The 21,432-nt window shown below is 42.0% G+C and overlaps 1 protein-coding gene across 1 annotated transcript in view; it reads right to left on the bottom strand.

Annotated features, from left to right (window-relative positions):
* The window catches only part of SMYD3 (SET and MYND domain containing 3), a 705,011-nt gene that overhangs the window by 61,261 nt on the left and 622,318 nt on the right, over nucleotides 1-21,432 (bottom strand). Inside the window, exons 13-14 of the mRNA XM_025205137.1 lie at nucleotides 8,140-8,227; nucleotides 3,169-3,343 (exon numbers count right to left, since the gene is read on the bottom strand). Of these exons, the coding sequence (XP_025060922.1) occupies nucleotides 3,169-3,343; nucleotides 8,140-8,227 (263 nt within the window). The remainder of the gene's footprint in view (nucleotides 1-3,168; nucleotides 3,344-8,139; nucleotides 8,228-21,432) is intronic.

The following is a 21,432-nucleotide window of genomic DNA, read 5'->3' as shown; positions in this document are numbered from 1 at the left end:
TAGGGAAATAATCTTTTTTCTTCAACTGTGGAACTGTGGAGTCCTAAGTCTGCAATAATTCACAGTGCTGTTGCACTGAAGACAAGGGACTGTTGATATAAATAGAAGCAATGTCCATCTGAAGTCCGTGGGACTTACAGTGAACTTAAAGCTAAGCACTTGAATAATGGCTACACAGAAGAAGAAAGAACTCAGCTAACTTCAAACATGTTCTTTCTGCAACTGAATCTCACTTGTTGCATTGCAGCTTAAACCCAGAAAGGAAAAAGCAGAATTTTTCTCAGTCACCTTTCCTCTGAAATCCAACACACGAATTTTGTGACCAAATTTTCCCTCCCTTTAGTTACAGCAGATAGCAGATTTTTATACCAGGCACTTCTGGAAATACCCATATTAGAGGCATACTTCCTACATTTGTCTATAGGCTTGAGGCAGAAAAAAACCTGGAACACGTGTGATATGGCCAAGGTTTGGGGGCCAAATTAAGTGAGTGTGTGCCTGAGTAAATGCATGAGAATCAGTCCATTTGTGAGCAGGCATGAAAACTAAGTGTCCAGGTGTTAACTGAGACATGACAAATCTGATTAAACCCCCTTGTTGATATTCTGTTATTTTTGTGGTTAGGGCTCATGAGAAATTTTGTAAGGAAGTTTATTTTTGTAAGCTGCTGAGTACTGACCATGATGTAAAGTGGTTTTCCCTTAAATGCCTGCTAACTTTTGTTAGAGCTCTTGGACAGAAATTTGTTATGATGAGAATTTCCAGAAAACATCTGTACAATTGTTGGCATTAGAGGATTCAGTGAAAGTATATGTTGTAGATTTCAACAAATTATAGACAATTATGGTTTAGGGCAAAATAGTCAGTAGCTTTCCATTGTGGCAGCTGTCAATTCTCCCCTACCTACTGAAAGATCTAAAAATACTCAGCAACACGTAAACAACGTTCTCTACAGAATATTATTATAATTATCTGTAACCTTAAGGTAGGTTTTGAATATATAGGTTTGATAAAATCAGTTGTATGAAGTTTAACCAGCTGTCTCTTATCAGATAGTTGCATGAAATGGGCAAGTCTGAAGAATCCATAACTACTGCAAAAAACATATACATTATAATATAGTGTATTGCACACAGCAGTGAATATTAATCCTGCTGGTTAAATGATGGGAAACCTACAATAAAAACATTATCTGAAATTAAAAACTTTTTGACCAGTTCTTTGGAGCCTTTTAAAGTTGTGAAAATCATTTCCCATTTATATGGACTGGTTGAATTTTCAGGTGATTCCCTATGGAGAACAGTATGAATATTTTTTCCATAGCTGAGAAAAGGAAAATAGATAGCTGTAATGGAACTGCAGGAGCAGCCAAGCAGTAGATTGATTCAACAGGAGAAATTCAATGCATCCCAAAAGCTTTCCTAGGATTTGCAATCCTGCTGCTTAAGGCGCAATTTGTTGTAATGAGAAACTGAGGATTTTCTTTCAGGTGCGTCAAAGCTTGTAGTCACGGCTTGAAGGTAAAACGAGGAGAACTACAACTGAAAATCTCCTTCTTCAGGGAATGCTTTTTGGACCTACAGAGACTAAGGACAACTTCCTCAAGGTGCAAAAGAAGTCAAATTTCTCATGCAAGTAACATCTCAGTAAAAATGGCAAGCTAATGTAAAGGGTGGGGTGAAAACCCCAATCCTACTGTATTAAATGGTTTGAAAACTACAGTACACATCACTGAACAAAAGGGGAAATTTTATTAAATGAACTGATAAAGTTACACTCTCTCACTGTAATCGTTATTTTGTAAAACGCATGCAGAAACCCACTCCATGTTGATGGCCTGAAGGTAAGTATTAGCAAATTGTGAGATAAAACATTAGGGAGGATTTTAAAAGGACATTCAAATGGGTACAATATTGAGTTGGGGTGAAATTCACCCCTCTGCAGAGGGCTGGCACAAGCCCTATATATTACCAAATTTCCACTTAAGTCCTATTTTGAAAGGTTCAGTGGGATCTGTGAGATGCACATGGCATGAATGCTGCCCTTAAGGAATGGGACTATTTCAAAGCACTCATGCTCTATTGCTGTAACAAGTCATATTTGTAACACGTGCTTGACTTCTCTGCTATTCTGATCATCCACAATGTATGTGAAATCTTTTGCTTCCAACTGAAGACCTCACTGATGGGTTCTATCTAAATTCATGGTTTGAGCTTCATTCATAGATAGCATGGTAAGGGAACACTACTCACTAGAAGAAGAAGAATGCATTAGGCACAGGATGTTCACATTTGCAGCAACCTGCACTGTTTTGCCTTTTGTCAAGTGCTACTGTATGCTCACAAGATACAGATAACACAGAAAACAGAGGCTGCACTGAGAAGCTTATTTGCAGCTTACGCTAATATAATGAATGATATGGTGAACAGGACCTGTGCCAATAAAGAGAAATTCTGCCTTTCAGTGACTCCTGGAAAGGTTAACACGCCCAGAGCCAAAAGACCTCAATTCAGCAGGGGAACAACAAGCAAGATCAGTCTGCTTCAGGACCTTTGCTGATACACAAAAGGTTGCTGATGTCAGAAACTCCTCCAGAATCAAGCTCAGCAGCAAGCATCATGAGGGAGACAATGTCAAATATCTTTACCTTTTCAGCCTCCTCATGTCAACAGAATAAACATTAGGCTGTTCACTCTCCATTCATTCACACCTCACACACAATTAATTGCATTCATTCAGTGAACTCTACACAGTTTGACTCAGCCTCCTACGTGTGTACACCTTCCCACCATCAACTTCAAGTTGGTTCTGGGTAAGATACTGGTGAGCTGATGATGAGAGAGAGACTCTACAAACAAGCAAACTTTTGTGACCAAAGGATGGGAATGAAGAACTGGCAGGGGCTACTGTGTGTAAATGGAGCTGTCATTATGGTTTCCATTAAAATTTCTCTTGCTCTTCTTCTGACTAAGCAAAGAGGGATTTTTATTCCATATATCCACACAGGATACTGGGAAACTGAGGTTGAAGGTTTGCACCAAATACTTTTAGGAATAACAACGATAAGCATTCATTAGGCACGTTGCAAAGCAAACAACAATCTAGCCTTTAATGAGGGGACAATCACCATGGACCAGTTGAATACAATAGTCTCACCGCAGATCTTACCTGTATGGTTCCAGTGTCCTGTTGCCATAATGCAAAGCTTGCTCCCAAAGTCCAAGATTAATACAGGCATCCATGGCACAGTCGAGCAGTTTTAGCTGATAGATGTTTGTGTCTGGGAGACGATCAGCATTGTTATTTAGAAGAGTCTGGCATGTCACCAGAACTTGCTCCCACTCTGTTATTAACCTGAGTTAAGGAATCTTCTTCATCAAACAAAAGTACAAGCTATTAGCAGGGAACAGGAGCTGCAGGCCATTAAGATAAAAAAGCTTCCATTATTCCAGGCTCTGCTTCAACTCTTGAAGTTCTTCTTCAAAATATAAGTGGTACGTTAGGTAAATACATTATGTTTACAGTTAACAAACCAACTGCTAAAGCAGGTTATATTTTCAGCAGTAAGGGGTAAAAGAAAGGTGAGAAGATGAGATATATTATTATTTTTAATATATAGCTGAAGAAAAACTTAGGTACAATTATTCTTCAGCTATTTGAAACATTACTATTTTCTTAAAACACCCTTCCTAGTTGCAGAGATTTCTTTAGTGTTCTCATGAAATTAAGACCTAGTCTGCGGATACCTAATTTTCTTTTTATTTGAAACAGTTCCGAAAAGCAAAGGTTTTTTTCTATGATATAATTGGTTGCAAGAGAAAAGTAGCACTCCATGTTTCTTGGGAAACAGAGGAAGCATTGCAATTCCACTGTGTGATTGTAATTTAAGTTTAAGGACCTTAACAATAAAGAATATTTTAATCTCCAACATGATAAGAAGCTTCTTTTGTGCATTTGAAAGGGAGGAAAAATGAAATGGGGTTTTCTTTCAAATGAATCAAATGCTCATTAATGCAAAGCACCAATCTTCATCAGGTCTTAAAGGATGTCTTTACACATGCTCTGGGATGGGGGGAGGCACTTTAATTAGAGCAGTTATTGGAAGCCACTCTAATTAAAATGCCCACATCATCTTGTATTTGGCGTCTCACACTTCATATGGGCAGCAAAGGCGCTTTAACTAAAGCTTATTCAACAAGCTTTAGTTAAAGTGCTCTCGTCACCATTTTGAAACATGGAGACACTGAATACATGTGACACTGAGGATGCTGAAGCGTGCTAATTAGAACACTCCAGCAGACTTGATTGAGTCCGTTCCAACGTATTCTAATGAGAACGTGTTGGAGCAGGCATTGGGCACATGTATGGGTGCTCAAAGTTACTTGATCTCACTGTATGCCCATTTTTCTTTTCACTGGTGTAAATCATGAGTGACACGATCATTAATGGACATGCATTAACGTAAACCAAATCTAAAAGCAAACATGCAAAGAAACAGGCCTGGTTTTCATATTCTTCATCTGTAAATTGGTTATTATGAACTTGATCTGGCAAAAGTCTTTAGGTACAGCCTTAACTAGCACATGAGCAGCCAACTGATGTCTCATGTACCAAAACCTGCACTAGCAGACACCATGATGTGGCATGACGTAGCATCGTGTCACATCACAGCACAACCTTTTTTGCATTTAAATGGCATTTTGTATCGAAGAATTTCCAAAGTTTTAGAGCAATTCACTCAATACCACTGGAAAATATTTTAGGGTCCAATCCAGCAAACAATTTAAACGCATCATAATTCCATGGTGGAATAAGTAGGTGTACCTAACAACAGCAACCATGCCAGCAGCAATGCCAGCTGCTCTTTTTGAACACCGCCCAAGTTGGTGTTCAGGGCTCGTGCCCTGGTCCTCTCCCTCCCTGCTCCACAGTTATGCTACTGATACTTGCCCTTATAGCATAGTTATTACTAGGTTAAATTAACAGTTTGCAAAACTTGCTTTCAAACCCTTAGATCAGAGATGCTCATTCTCCAGCCCAGGGTCCAGATCCAGCCCATGGAGCCATGCCATCCAGCCCATTGGGAATGGTGGCAGAGTTAATTGCTGCTCCCTTGCTGTCAAATTTTCAGACTGGTTAGGAATCTGGCAGGTTGGATAGCATGGCCCTGCATGCTAGTTTGGGTACATAGGACTGGGGTTGGACAGAGCCAGGCTGGAGTACTGTGGATCAAGACATGGTACATGGGGCAGGGCTGGGCTGGGATAGTGCTCAATCCCATGCACCAATCCAACAAAGGATCTGGCCTGTGGACTGGTCTTATACCTCTCATCTGTCCCACAGGGCCATAAGGTCGAGTACCACTGCCTTAGATGGAAAGCATTTTACAAAGGAAAAAACTTGTTTTTATTATTAATGACAACAATGAGGGGGTATGTGAATACAGATTACCTATATAAGATTGTACTACACTGAAAGTTTAGATAAAAGGATAAATACAAAATGGTTAAATCTAACAGCATTTTGACATGACTTCTTATACTATGTCTTCTGAGAAAAAGATTAGAATAATAATAATGTTGATGTTAATTTAATGTAGGATTACAGAAACCTTTATGAAAACTCTTCAAAGGTTACAGACAGTCATTTCAGAATTGTACCTCAGCTTTTATCTCTTGGACACATGTCACTGTATCCTTTATGGTTGATTAAGATGAACAGGAGAATGCAAGATTATTTTCACTTGACATAGTTTTTGTAGTAAGCAGAAAGCAATGACATGCTAAAGAGATTAACATTCTAGCTGATGCTCAGTATCACTTGAGATGCCTTCCTAAATCAAGATATTGTTTCATATGTTTTGTAGCATCTGATATGAAAAGTGTAACATCCTAAATCCTCTTGGGGCCTAATTCTGGCTGGTGAGGTACATATTTGCAAGCCAGAACACCAGTAGTCAGCAGTAAGAGCACAAAGAAGAAACCTGTCCAAATTCTGCCCCAGGCTAGAAAAGTGGCCATCAACTGGCTCTGCAACTGTGAAATGATCTGAGAGAGGTAAGGCTTCTTCTTCTCCCTTATTTCCTCTGCACCCAGTTTTATCTGCCCAATTTGTGTGTACAACCCCAGATTTGGGGTTTAGGTTATACACCTTCATGCACTCTTTCAGGGTGCTTATGCACAAACACAGAGTACTGCATCAATTACTTCCATAGCTCACATTTGGAAACTGGTCATCTTCATAACACTCAATTTTAGAAACTTCTTTTTGTTGTTTTTAGTTTTGGCTGGCTGGCTGGCTGGCTGGCTGTTTTAAAGAAAGTATAACATCTGCAGAAAACTGATGGGCAAATGCCTCACTCAGCAGGGAAAGTCTCCAACTCATTATACAACTGAGTGGACAAGTGTAGCTGTCAAGGCTGCCTCTCAGATACCGCAGAAGACAACGCAAGCCAATTTACAGTACTGCAACAGTGGGACTCAGCAGAAGGAGAGCGAAACATTTCGAGTGGCAAATCCCTGACAGCAAAAAACTGAGCAAACAAACAACTAAGACTGCATTTCTAAGCTAGTTCTGATACCATTGGCTAGAGCATTTTCAAACAAACAAATAATTTTTGGTTTAAGATCTTATCAATACAGTCAGAATTTAAGGCCTAAATTTTCAAAATGACCTACATTTCTGCAGGTGCAATATTGTTCCCACATTTAAATACAGACTTATTACAATGCATTGTGCTTGCATTTGTGTTACTTTGGAAAACTAGCTGCATGTGTTAGGCATCAAAATGGCTATAACTGCACATGCAAATAAACATACCCACAATTTAGCAACCACATGAAATTGTGGGCTCAAAATTGTTCCTGAATTATTGAAGGTCTGCTTCAATTCTGACTAAAATGGTATGGCCAAGGACTTACTGACTGTCCTATGCTTGAACTTCTCTTGCAACACCTGAGTAATGGAGTACAGGGTATAAGCAAAGGTATACAGGGTATACCTTTTAACCACTTCAAAAGGGAGAGAATGGGGTGATGAGTGATGACGACACTTGGGAATGGATATCAGCTGTCACTATCTAACTGTTAGTCTGCAGGATCCTGTAGCGATACAAATTAGCTCGGTGAATGGTCCTTCTGAAATCAAGCTACTATGCAAGTACTATGCCACAACTGTGCCTAATATTAGGCAAAAAACATAATGACAGGCTTTGTGCTAATAAACCGACTCTCTCTGATTAGGAGGAAAAATTGTGTTTGTCAAAGGGAAGTTGGGTCATTTGGCAAATATTATTGAGACATGTTGATCTGTTGGTTTCCAAGTCAGGGCATTTCAAAAGAAACCTGTTTTTTTCAGAGCTGAAAAGGAGATCTCAAAGACTTTTGCTTTTATAGTTCCCTAGCTGGCCACAGTGCCAGAAAACAGTAAGATATCTTGGTATTATCCATGAATTAAATTCAGACCTGTTGTAACTTCACTAAAATAATGGAGTAAAACCAAGGATGAGCATGGGTTAATATACCGTACCAAAGATTTGGCTACCAAAATCTTGAGTTTTGTGTTGTTTAGCTTTGCTTGGTCAGTTTTATGTTCTTTATATAGGTACAAGGAGGCCATTATGCCTTAACACAGTTTATCAGCGAACACAATCTCATTAAGTTTGGCCTATCCATTGTTCTGAGCATTATAATTACTCAATAATCTGTCTGAAGATCCTATTGGGCTAAAAACTCTGTTAAAATAAGTACTGTAAAAAGAGTGAGGTTACCAGCTGTTTAGAGCACTGAGGACAAACAGCCTAAGTGGTTTTATGAATGGGAATGTTGTGCTGGCCTGTGATGGCAGGGAACTCAATTCAGTGAACCAAAAGTCTCCTGTACTTCTGCGTCCTATGTTCCTAAGAAGCAGGTGTTATCCATGCTTTGAAAAGAATGAAATTTAAGACAACATGATCAATAGTACAATTAAAATTATGATTTGGTTTACTTACATCGTACCTGAACATTTAAAAAATGTGAAAAGGAAAAGGTTAATAAAACAAGCCATTTCTACCTTTAAAAGATGTAAAACTTACGAGGTAAGCACTTAGGATTATTAGCAATGCTAAGGAAGACCTGTGACCTGTAATTGAAAGGATACCTTCTGGTGATTTGAGGTTTTTTACTTTAGTTACAGCATCTCTGGATTCTTTCCACGCTTGCTCCTCACCTGCCAACATGTCAGCATCCTGGTTCAATAGAAACAAAAGCAACAGACAAAAGTGTTTGATAAAGAGAGCTGATTCTGAATATGTAAGGATGCACAAGAGGGATGAGAAAGGGTATAAAAGAGACTTTCAGGACATAGAGAATTGAGTAAGTCTATCAAAACCTTTCCACAGAAATAAAATTCTAGATGGAAAGCTCAATTCACATTGTGATCATGCTTTCTCTGTGCTTAAATGCCTGGAATTTACTAGTGACTGAATACACTAACAGAACATTCAAGAAATCGGCTAAAATTCTTTAAACTGTGCAGTGATCGAGGGTCTGAATTCATAATGATTGCATATTCACACAAGAAACCTGTATAAGAATTACAGTCAACTGATTAAGGAACAAAACCAATAACATGCTTTAGGTTGCATATCAAAACAGCTCAGATTCCAAATACTTAGAAAGAACTGTTTACCAGCAATCTATAGATCCAGAAATATGAGCAAAAATTACTTGACCAATCATTTTCAACTAACTTCAATAATGCTAAGCTGAGCACAGACAATCTATAAGCAGGAAGAGGCTAACTTCATTCAGTATGAAATTTAGAAGGAAGGACGTAGTGAACTAGTCTACTGCTAAGAAAGTATTAACACAAATTTTCTCTAATCACAGCTCATAATCCCTGCCCTGCCAGTAGACCAACAGCAGTAGACATTTTCACCTTGTTCATTTATAACATAGGATATGGAGGCAAAATACCAAATATCTTTAAAAATCTGGCCCTTAACCTACCTATGGCTATGCCTGAAGTTTCAATCTCCACATCTGTACAACGGAAAGAGCAATATCCACCTTTGTAAAACACTTTGATACTCTCAGATGAAAGTGTTATAGAGTTGTAAAATGTTTCAGGACAAATCTTCAAATAAGATCTCAAAAGCAGCCCTCCAAGGGGGGGAGGGGTGGCGGAGGAGGATTACATAAAGAAGATGGGGTATGAAGAACTAACCAAATACTTTTGAGCGAATATACACTCAATGGGGACCACAAGACTACTGCTGTTAAGAAGACTTTAATCTGTCTCTCTCTTGTGCTACATAAATAGGGATCAATAAGGGAAGAAAAGTAATTATTGTGGATTCAAAATAACTGAAAATATTTACAGCCAGCCTGTGCTCACTTTTATGTTTGACGTTATAGCTCTGTCTTTCCATCTATCCCGCAAGATAGTTGGGCTCCTGTATTGCCCAAGAGATGATTTAACCTAAATTGGTCTCAGCTGCCTCATAATTCTGTAACATCCTGCATTAGAAACTTACAAAGAGGGCAATGTTACCTTACAGCAATTTGCAAATGTGCTTACCATAAAATCAGTTGTATGACCAAAAGGCTCACCTGGAAATAATTTTGTTCATAGCTAAATCTGCCACCAGAAAGAAAGAAGGTCAATTTTGGAACAAAACAGCTCATATTACAGGAGTTATTTTTAGTAATTAACAGCAGACACCTAAACTCATTACACTTTGCACCAGATTTACACCAAAAGCATTGATATAGCCCTACTGACTTAATGGTATTGCATCATTTCAACAAATATGCTGAATTGAGTCTGTTTGGTGTTTGACAAAACTATTCTGAATATTGGGTCTGATTCTATTCACACAACACAGTAAAACTGGAGGTGCTGCAGCAATTTACACTGCTGTAAATGAAAGACAACTCTAGCCCACAACACACAAATGATTAGATGAAAGTGGATTCAGTTAAGATCTCCACAGCCACCACAGCGCAGGTCCTTAACACAATACAACATTTGGTATTGTTGTACATGGACCTGACCAGGTCCAACAAGCACAGAGCTGGATTTAGAAGTGAGAGTAAGAATGGTGTACAAATTACCACACCAGTCAATGGATGTGAAGCATCCTTAGGAGGTTTAGCTTACAAATTGCAGGATGAAGATGGTCCAAATCATGCAGCAAGGTAGGATTTTAACTTGGACCCTCCTGTGAGCTGCTTTTCCTAGTGCACCCCTCTCTATCTGTATCTCAGCATGAGTTGTAGGAACACTGGGTTGGGTTCTTAGCCCTTACATTGGTGCACTAACTGAAATAATGCAAAGAGGTTCCTTCAATTGAAGTGTTCCATGAAAGGGCCCAGGATAGTGACACAATTGCATTTTGATGGAGGAGAGGCACTGCATCCTGTCTGCCCTTTGCCCCATCAGAGCCTAGAGGGGGTGGGTATATGGCCATGTCCCACTCCAATGTGGATTCACTGGCATGGATGGAGCTCTGAGCATGGACTTGAGGATTAAGTCACTGGTTTTGTTGGAATATTTGCTTTTATTTTTCAGGACTAGGCTCTTGAGAGGTTTTCTTGAGTGAAAGCTGAGTAAAGACCTGATGATGTGTCCTTTAAGCATCTCTTCTTTCTGGAAAGTGAGTCTTTTGTTGGTGGCACTGCTGTAGTGCCAAGCATCAGACAGGATGGAGAAGTCCCATCCCTTTCCAGACAACTGTGTCTGTGGATGCTGGCTGCCCCTTCAGTAGAATAAGTCAAGTGGAGGCTGAAGAAAAACTAGAAGGGAGATGTCACTAAGAAAAACTTCAGGCTGCAGCTTAATAAGCTTTTCCAAATAAGCTGTTTCTCTCACTGACTTGGACAATGCTTTGAAAGTCATGGCCATGTGATATGACTAAGCCAGCTAAAAATACAAAGCTGCCTTGGAACAGGAATTACGAAAATAATTGAAGTGATTAATAGTTATGCCAAACTTTAATTTAATCAAAGAGCATGGCAGTAACAGTATTTAGCTTTCCATGAAGTAACCCATTCAACATGACTTTTTCTTTTGGAGCATGTTCCCAGTCAAACTTTCAGGTGTGCAGAGTTGCCAGCAGTACAAAGGAATGTGTTATTTCATCTGCTGAAAAAGAGAGCCCTCCTATAGTAAAGAAAAGGCTTTTGAACAGTGATGCAGATTTAGTGACATGCACCTAATTACTTCTCCCACTGTCAACAATGGTGTTCAACACAAGATCTTATTCTTCAAAAGAATAAACTGATTTGTGCTTTGCTCTGGAAAAAAAAATAATTTACTGCATCACAGAGATACACAACAATCTTCCGACAGGCAAGGCAGAAAAGTTCACAGACTCAGGCTTTGCATGCTGAGAGGCATGGTGGGGAAGTGTGAATTGATATATGTATACGTGTGTATATGTGGGGAGGAGGGTAAAACTGGAAGGAAAACGCACTCAGTTTCACTACATGTACTTTCCCCAGCAGGCTCTATACTAAAGTATGAGCGAACACAGACCTAACAAAAGCCTGTAAATGACTGGCAACAACTCTCTGGAGTCAGAGACTGCCACTGGACACGCTAATTGAGTTCCCAACTCCGAGCTTAAAAGAGATGCACGGTCTTTGTGTTGGTTTATGCCTGGGGAACGATAATCCAGGCACCTTCTTCCCTGCTCCCTCATGCATGCTCATATATGAAATACTCACATTTAGTGCTAAGCCTGTCTACTGATAGGGTAAGAAACGATGTTAGAATAAAAATTCTACCCTGCATTCTTCCCTCCCCACCTTCCTTGTGGACAAACTAGCAGAGTTGTGGCTTTCCAACTGCAGATTACCTGATGTTCATGGTCTCAAGTTGGCATTCTAGAGACCAACTCATCTCTTTTAAGCTCGGAGTTGGGAAATACACAAGGACTGCCTCTGTCCCCTGGACTGCCCACACAGCTGTCTGAGACACCACACTGCTACTAAGCAGTACAAACTCAGTGATCTTCCTGCAAGATGGTATTTAAGTTTCAATAAGAGAGCTAATGATGTAATAAGCATGGCCAGATTTGCTACATTACACAGACCTATATATTTTGGAAACCTGACATCTGGAGTGGCTGCTTACTTGGCACAGGCTGTGTTACTGGAGTAGAGCAGTGATTCTACCCTGGGGAGTCGCACAATCCTCTCACAGGTGTTACAGAGCCTGGCACCCATGTGATGAGGTAAGTGCTCTCCTCCCCACATCCCTGCCCCAGCCCGGCACCTGCTTCATCCCCTGCATCCTGTGGAGAAGCAGCTGGGTGGCTGCTCCCCTGGGGACTCGTGCTGCCTGTGCCCCACCCCTGGCACCACCTGCACCTGCCACTTGCCACCCTTCTGCTTTGCTGTAGGCTGGTAGCTGCAAAGCTGGCTTGTCCCCTGCTTTCCCACAAGCTAACTTGTCCCCTGCTCTTGCCCAGGGCTAGTAGGAAGGGCTGAGAGGGCAGATGGTCAACCAGATATTTATGCCGAGCTGTTAGCTGGTGGGCAGCAAAGAGCAAACCTTGACTAGTCAATCAAGAAGGCAAGCATCCCCCGCTGGAGGCACAGAAGTGTTTCTTTGAAAGAAGTCTTTTTTTCGGAGCAGTTCCAGGCCCTGGGTCTCACCATTCACAAGTGTACCTACTTGTGTCTCAGAACAGGCTCCTGTGCAGAGAGGCAGATGCAAATCAATATCTAAACTAGCAGTAATGGCCAAATGAGTCCCTGCTTAACGGGCCAACTACTTCTAATGAGCCTATAAAGGGAAGAGAAAGGCCTAATCATTCAAATGCTTTGTGCTGCTTGACTTGCCGCTTTCTAAAATGCTCTGGCTGATACCTAAGGCCTCCAGGCAGGTTTAGGAGATCAAAGTGCAGCACACAATACGTAACTGAACAGCTTACTGCAAAAAAAAACACACCCTGTATAATAGCTAGAATCCCAAGCAGTATGATGTGCACATTCATTTTGAATGCATATCACTTTCATCAACCTGTAGCTATTTGATGCAAATATGTGAAACCAAGGAAGAGAACAGAGGAAGCAGGTGAGGGACAGTGAAGAAGCAAGCGGCATGAGATCCTGGAGGAGAAGCCATGGTGGCAGGGGCTGTGCTCACCCCCTCAGGTACATCAGCATTAATGTTAACTAAAGAAGAGAACTGGGTAGAAATAAATGAAAAAAACCAAAGCAGCAATGGAACACAAGTGAAGCAGCAGAAAAGGATGGAAGAAAGGGGGCTCATCAGTGAGGCTCTAGACTAGTGATTCTCAACCAGGTGCCACAATAATCTGAAAAGTTATGGAAGGTGCTTGAATCTAAAAAGGTTGTGAATCACTGGTATAAAGGGTGAGCTAGTGGCTATCAGTTAATGAGAGATGGCTGTTAACCTCTCCACTCACTATAGTGGTCCATCTAGATTAAATATCAGGAAAAACGCCTTTGTTGTTAGAACATTGAGACAGTGGAATGGACTGCCAAGGGAAGTTGTGAACTCTCCATCACTGATGTCCAGGAAGAGGTTGGACAGACATTGATCAGGGATGATCTAGGAGTAGCTACACCTGTGCTCTACTATGAGTATTTCCCATGCTTCTGGGCTTTGCTGGTTGCCAAATGGGACTGGGAGGGAATTTTCCCCCTTTTTGTTGCTACATATGCCAGGGGGCTTTTTAAGCCTTCCTCAGAAGTACCAGACGTTGGCTGCAGCCAAGGCTGGGAATTTTGACTACAGTGTGCCAGTTCTCCTGCTGGGACTAAAACTCGACTAGAGGGTCTTGCTCCTCCACTCAGGGTCAGAACAATTGCCACATTTGGCATTAGGAAGCATTTTTACCCCATGGCCAGACTGGTACAGACTGTGAGATTTTTGCCTTCCTCTGTAGCAAGAGATGTGGCCCTCCTTTTGAGTGTATTTTAACCCTGCTTTACCTGTGGCAAGTTAAGGTGTTATGTCTTACGGTTCTGCTACGGTTGACAGTATAATTTTGCCAATAGCTTGGACAATGGATTTGTACAGGATGGTTTAAATACGGATGGTCCTGCCTCAGGCAGGCGGTTAGACTAGATGACATCCAGACATCCCTTCCAGCCCTACTTTTCTCTGATTTCTTTGATTTAATCAGTGCTTTTTCTTAAGCCAGAGTTAGCTTTTGTAGTAAAACAACATGTGATATAAATTCTTTCTACATGGTCTTCATATCTTCCCAACTCATTTTGGTTACGTAAAACTCAAAGGTTCCTGTGCATAAGTACAGGTAACCCAGATGTACATAACTACGGATCTGTGCATAACTACAGATAACCCAGAGGAACAGGCATCGTGCATAACTACAGATAACCCAGAGGAACAGGATTTCACCTTCAGCTTCCTCTCTGCAAAATGAAGTTTATTTTCTACCTATGGGGACTTTTATCATCTTTAATTTTCCCTCAGCCTGAAGAAGGGTGTGTGCGCCCAAAAACTTGCAAAGAAAAAATATTTTTTTTCCGATTTCTTAGTTGGTCTAATAAAAGGTATCATCTTGGAACCAAGAGTTCTAGAGTTTTGCAATTCTAACTACAGATAATACCTTTAAAGTCCACTTGACTGTTCATTGATGACAATAAGTACAGGAAAAGGAAAAAAGATGTAATGGCATCATACAGCAGAATTTTCTTTGGGCAAAGCTCCATTTTTTTTCCTTTCCCTGCAGCAGTAATATGGTTTTATAAAGCCTTAAAAAGGCAGAACTAATAAAATCCCATATGCATTTGCCTGTACCTATAAATCTACAGTTCATAGGTCAGAACAGAATATTGCCTGTTGTTTTTCTTCAAAATATCCTGCTTTTAAATCCAGTTATCTTCCAAAGCAACTGTGAGTCTTGAGGTTTAAGTTTGCAGATACTCATCATCAATTTAAATTTAAGGAACTTCTAAGCAGGCATGCTCAGCTATGTTCACCACGTATGGAAAATGGTTAGGAAACAATCTACTGTATATAAGACACCACTAAATGTCAACACATGCCATAAGATATCACACAGCGTCCACAGTTCGAGTCCATTAGTCACATATCACTGATAACCAAAAAGAAGGGATGGAAATGGGAAAATGTAGGGCGATATTTGATTATGATGCTGATAATAATCTGTACTGTAGTAAAGCTTAGACTCCTGAACCACTGTGTGAGGCACAACTTGGACACACAACAAAAAAGCTGCCTCAGGTATTTACAGATATCAGTCACCACAGTAAAAAGCACTTACAAGTAAGGAACATGCTCTGATTTCTTTCCTTGGGTCATCAGATTCTGCACCTTTCATGCCATCTCTGCCACTCCCTGATGCCTTAATAATTCCTGAGGGTGGTTTCCTCATGCTTGGGCCTCCCTCTTCATTTTTTCCTTTCCTCCCACTCACCATCTCCTCCTTTTCTCTCTCCTTCCCTACTCACATCCTCCTTTTTACATATCAAAGTGCTCCCTGCTCCCACACTCCCAGAATTATCATGGGATGTGTAACAGACTTTGTTGACTACAGCAATTACCATTTTCTGCTATAACCATATTTAAAAGGCTAGATATTAAAAATTTACCCACAAAGATAGCTCAGCCTCACAAGAGAAACACAATCTACCTATTCCCTGACCAAACTTTGCAGACCAGCTAGTCAACACCATTCTGCCACACCGGTCACATTTGCAAACGCATACCCTGTCTCTCACCACCACTCTACTTCCATCAGTCATCTCTCCCCGTGGAAGTGTTAACCGAGGGTTTATTCTCCCCTTCTACATTCAGGCTACGGGCTGGGATAGGGACTAGAATTCTCTATCCCTTGATAGGTATTAAAAAGTCATTCTTTAATTCCCTTCCCCCAGATCAGGGAAGGAACTAGGGCCTGCTGTTTGTTTCCTGAAGAGAGCTGCCAAGAGTTTGCCTTCTGTCCATACACAAAAAGGGGACGTCGGGGCAGGACTCTGTCCAACAAATGATCCTTTTATCTCTTCCTTTTTAATCCTGCCCCAAGGCTAGGGGTAAGTTAAGGTGCTTCTTTCACAGCTGGAAGATGCCACTGAGATATTTTCTCCTCTTTTCTACTCCTCTCATTTCCAGATCACAGAGTTAGATGGATGGGACCTTCTGTCCCCTCTACCTACAACACAGCTTGCTCCCTTGTGCAAATACCCAGCTCCTGAAGGCCAACAAGTAGTACAAGATGTGCATGATGCTCAGCACTGTGGAAGAGGCTTCTCCAAGACGTGTGGAAAAGCTGGGTCAATACCACTTGGAACTGAATCAAAACCCAAATTGAGCTATTATTTCCTATTCTCAGTACAAAAGGAAATATATCTGTGTAGTAACTGCTGGTGAATGGTTCTTTATAATGTTATAAGCCTAAATGCTATAGCCCAAAGAGATATAAGGGATTTTAATATACAGAAAATATTAGATACAATTTTTTGGCCTGTATTATGCAGGTCAGATTAGATGACCATAAATGATCCTTTCTGGACATAAAATGTATTAACGCAGAATGACAGGTATATGAGATACCAACCTGTAAACCTTTTCCACGAAAGCTTTAAAAAAAATTTTAAAGGACAATTATCTAGAGTACTCCATTTTAATACTTTAATGTCAGGGATACCCCGATATCTGAAGAAGACACACAAAGCAGCCAAATATCACTTTGTAACATGCTCAATTTCTCCTGATTTTAATGGTAACTATACATGATCATCTTTAACAAAGGTTTTCCCCAAAGTGTTCAGAACTGAGAACTCCACTGTGTCCAAAGCAAAAAAGCATATTTTGGATTTCAGTTGAAAAGTTCTCAGGGGAGCTGAGGTCCATTTAAATGAGAGCAGGACACAGTTTTCAAACAGGTCTCTGATATCTCGGTCTTTGAAAGGATAAAATAATTCCATTTTCTGGTTTAACAGACCTGGAGGCCACTGAAAGATTGTTCCCAATGAAGTCATTAGCAGTTCATTGCTCTGCATTTGTCTGCAAGAGGAATACATTAAATGGAGAAATATAAGATATTGTATTGTGTTGCTTAAAGCACATTGGGGAAGAGCTGCTGCAGAAAGAGTACAAGTTGCTAGACTAGCACTAAACTGTATTCATGTCCTGAGTACTATTGATAAGCACTCACAGCTTCATCAAAACAAAGAAAGCAGGTGCATATGGGCATGGACTTGCCAAGAGAAAAGGTGCTTGGTTTACTGAAATATCTACAGTTGTATCATACAAGATCCAAAAGAGTTAGGGGCCTCCAAATTAGACACTGCAATGCCTAACTTTCAGGCACCTGGCCTCTGTTTCCAGAAATGTTTATGTATTTTACATTAAACAGTCACTGGACAAAAACAGGAATAAGAATAATCCCAGGACAAGAAATGAAAACACAGAACTATTGTCTCCCAGCTGTAGCCTAGTAACCAGTAGGCTATAGAGTCTGAATCCCTTCATGTTGAGGAGGGCCTAAAACCCAGGGGTCCCATTTCCTGAGTGCTCTCCCCACTAGGCTTTTATATAAAACAACAGCAGCAATGCTGTCTCCCTGGCAATGCTTTTTAAATGAAAATGGCTGAAATCAAAGTTTGCCGTTCACCAGGCAAATCCTTTTTTTGCCCTCTTCCCCTCTGAGAGCCGCTCTAATTAAAGCACTGCTGCGTCTCATATATCGTGTCCCCACGCTTAGAAATAGGGGGCACTTGAACTAAAGTTCATTCAACAAGCTTTATTTCAAGTGCTCCCACCTCCATTTTTAAGCATGGGGATGCTGATACATGAGACACAGGAGGCTGCTGGAGCACGGTAACTGCCATGCTCCAGCAGACTCGAGTAGTGGACTAATTGAGTCTGCTCTGATGGGCTGGAATTCCAGTGCATCGGAGCAGCCTTCACGCTCATGTATAGGTGCCCTAGGTGTAAGACACAGGAGGTGAAAGTGCCTCTTGGTACTGGTTAGGCCTCATCCAGAATAGGGGTGTTATGAAAGATCCAGTCTGCAGGTCGGCTACAGAGTTCAGAGCTTTCTGGCTTGTGGGGCTGCCCACAGGGCCAGAAATTTGCCAGGGGCATTATGTGTCACAGCTCCTGGGACTGCAGCAGCTGAGAAATTTCTGGCACCATGGGGATCCCTGCAGGTTGGATGACAAAGGGTGTAGAAAAGTCAGAAAGAGTCCAGAGGTGGGTGAAAAAATGATAAAGGGCCATAAGCAGAGAGACTGAAGAAAACAGCATGTTCAGCTTGTAGAAAAGACAATTAAGAGGAGGCGTGATAGAAATCTTCAAATATCTGAAGGTCTATCATACGGAGGAGAGTGAACACCTTTTCTCTGTTGCTGCAGAGAGTAGGATGTCTAGCAACAGCTAGAAATTTCAGCAAAGTAGGTTTAAACTGGATATAAGGGAAAAGCTTTTTCACTGTTAAAAGGGAGACAGTGGAACAGGCTAAGGAAATTGTGGCATCTCCATCACTGGAGACTTTTAAGTAGAGGCTGGATAGGCATTGGCCAGGGATGATCCAGGAGTGGCTATGCCTGAAGTATGCTGTAAAGAGCAGGAGTTGGAAGCCAGGATCCACGAGAAGAACTCTGCAGCCCACATCAGGTGGATGCTGGAGAAGGCTCAGCTGCAGGACAATGGAACAGAGCTTCACAACCAGTTTAGCTATAAAATAAGATTAAAGGGGCTGGAATAACCGCATAGGTGTCTCGTGTGTGTGTGTGTGTGTGTGTGTGTGTGTGTGTGTGTGTGTGTGTGTGTGTGTGTGTGTTGGGGGGGTTTCCCCCCCTGAGATTGGCCGCCACTGCTGCCTTCTGCAGGCAGTTGCTGCTTGCCCCCCCCCACACACTTCCCCACCACCAGCTTCTGCGGGTGGTTGCCACTCGCCCCTCACCATTGCCGGCTTCTGCGGGCAGTCGCTGATCACCACTTGCCACTCACAACACCCCCCGCTGCCGGCTTCTGCAGGCAGTTGCTGCTCACCACCCCATTGCCAATGCCACCGACACTGGTGCCCACAAATTGTGTCCCCTCCCAGTCTCAGGAGGCATCAGTTGTTCATGAATAACTGTATAGTGGGGATAGGATGGCAAAAAGCGATGTTCTGGCTCTCCAGTGATGGGTTGTGAAGGGTGGAGTTTTTTGCTGTCCCCAAGTTGCAGAGCGGAGTGGAAGGATTTTTTCCCCTCTGGCCTTTGCTAATTGCCCAGAAAGATGTTTCCCCATCCTATTGCCACAGGGGTCAGGGTTTTTTTCACTTGCCTCCTAATAAGTATTAGGTGTTAGTGTTAGCCAACACTGGATCTTGACTGGGGTGTGCCAGTATTCCTGTTGGAATTAAAACCCAGAGGATCCTTGTTAGAGGGTTTTGTCCCTCCACTTAAGGTCAGACCAATCACTACATTTGGGTTCAGAAGTTTTACCCCAGTCAGATCATCCTGAACTGTGGGGGGTTTGCCTTCTTCCATAGCAGGAAGCCTGGTCCTCTTCTTTAACAACCCTTATAGCAGCAGGACATTGACAGTGCCCTCATCCCCCTGTTTTATCAGTGACAGGTTAGGGCATTCATGGTGCTTTGGGATAAGGTGCCTTGTACGTGTGTGACAGGGTTGCCGTATAGTTTTAGGGATGGATGGGAGAAGCACTTGTACGGGATGATTTTGCTTTGAGTAGGGATTGTAATAGATGACCCCCTGAGGTCCTTTTTAGCCTTATTTTTCTATGATTCAACAAACTTTTCTGGGAAGGAAATTAAGATTCTATTTAAAGAAAACCACTAGTGAATTTGCACAAGACAACTCAATTCAACCCAATGCAATGGGAGTTAGTTAACTTTGTTTCAATAACATACTAAACTTCATAGCACTGAAGGCCAGAAGGGACCAATTATATCGTCCAATCCAACCTCTTGCATGTATGGGCCTTGTTACACAGTAATTTTGGATGGCTTCTGGGTGTCTTAATACCTGGATTGTCTGCACACTAATATCTGAAACTAAAATTTAAGCACTCATTATGTGATGCAAAGTTATGCAACTTTAGGGCAGGACTATATCTGAGCTGTGTTACCCAGCTCATGTTATACTAAAGTATAGCCACTCTAGGCTACACCTTAGCATAAACACCCTCCCCTCCCCACTTCCCCTGCTGGCCCAAATCGGGCCCACTGCCCTCCCCCACCTTCTCCAACACCCCAGATCATCTCTCACTGCCTCCCTCCCCCACCACTTCCTTGTGGCTGCCCGGGCCGTCTGTCCCAGGAAACAGGCAGGGAAGGGTTAACACTGATACCACTCCTGCTCTCTGAGCAGGCTCAGTCCAGAGAACAGCAGCAGCCTGGCAGTGGTGGTAAGGCTGCCAGGTTAACCCTTCCCTGCTTGTTCCTTTGGGACAGATAGAGTGGGTAGCTATAAGGTAGGGGAAGTGGAGGAAAAACCCCAAGGGCAGGGGTGGGGTGGGCCAGGGGGGGAACTGGGGGAGTCCCAGGAGGCAGGGATCAGGGAAGAAGCCTGAACTGGGAAGGAGGGATTCTTACCTTTCAGTCCTCCAGGCCCCTGCTGGCCTGAATGTATGACTACTCCAAACTTGACCTAGCACTACCACTGATCAACATTTGTGCAGCTCCCAATATAACAAGGCCCTAACAAGCGCTTAAATTTCAACCAGTTATTCCCATAGCTTGAGTTTGGTGAAAGCATGTTTCTTATAAGGTAACTTAGTTTTGATTTGAAAATATCAGAAGAAACCACCCCATGTCCCTTGGTAGTTTGCTTGGTCACCCTCATCTGGTTTTTTAAAAAAATTAAAATGCCCAGCATTTTATTTTTACAGAGGTACTTATACACTGAAATGAAGTAACCTTTCAGTATGCTTTTCATAAGCTTAACAGATAGAGTTCTTTCAATCTTTTTGTAAAAAAATATTTTTTCTAGCTATCAAATCAGTTTTATTTCCCTCTCCCACAATCTCTGCAGTTTCCAACCTAAAAGAGGGGTGGGCAAAATATGGCTTGCAGGCCACATTTGGCCTGCTAGGCAATTTTATTTGGCCCACAGGTGGGCACCCAACAATTAATTGTATCCAGCCCAGCCCATAGCTACACTCCGCATCAGGCTGAGCTCTGCCTGCTCCAGCACACAGCTTCTAGACAGGGCTGCTGCTGCCGCAGCTACAGCCACTGGGGGACCTGCTCCCCAGCTGCAGCCACTTGGGGAACTGCTCAGCTCCAGTGGCTCCTCCTCCTGACACTGCTGCAGCACTCTGAGCAGGAGGCAGGGAAACAGTGGTGGCCAGGGGGGAAGCTGTAGTTGGGCGGAGTGTGGAAAGTGAGGCTGGGGCCAACAGGAGCCTAGAGCATGGGGTTTGCAGTGTGCAGAAGGGCAGGAGTACAGGGCCCAGGTCAGCCGGAACGGT

The sequence above is a fragment of the Alligator sinensis genome, unplaced genomic scaffold (assembly GCF_000455745.1).
Source record: "Alligator sinensis unplaced genomic scaffold, ASM45574v1 scaffold284_1, whole genome shotgun sequence".
In the NCBI taxonomy this organism is placed as follows: Eukaryota; Metazoa; Chordata; order Crocodylia; family Alligatoridae; genus Alligator; species Alligator sinensis.
Note: the sequence above shows the minus strand (reverse complement) of the source record. Positions and strands in the feature narration are given on the sequence as shown.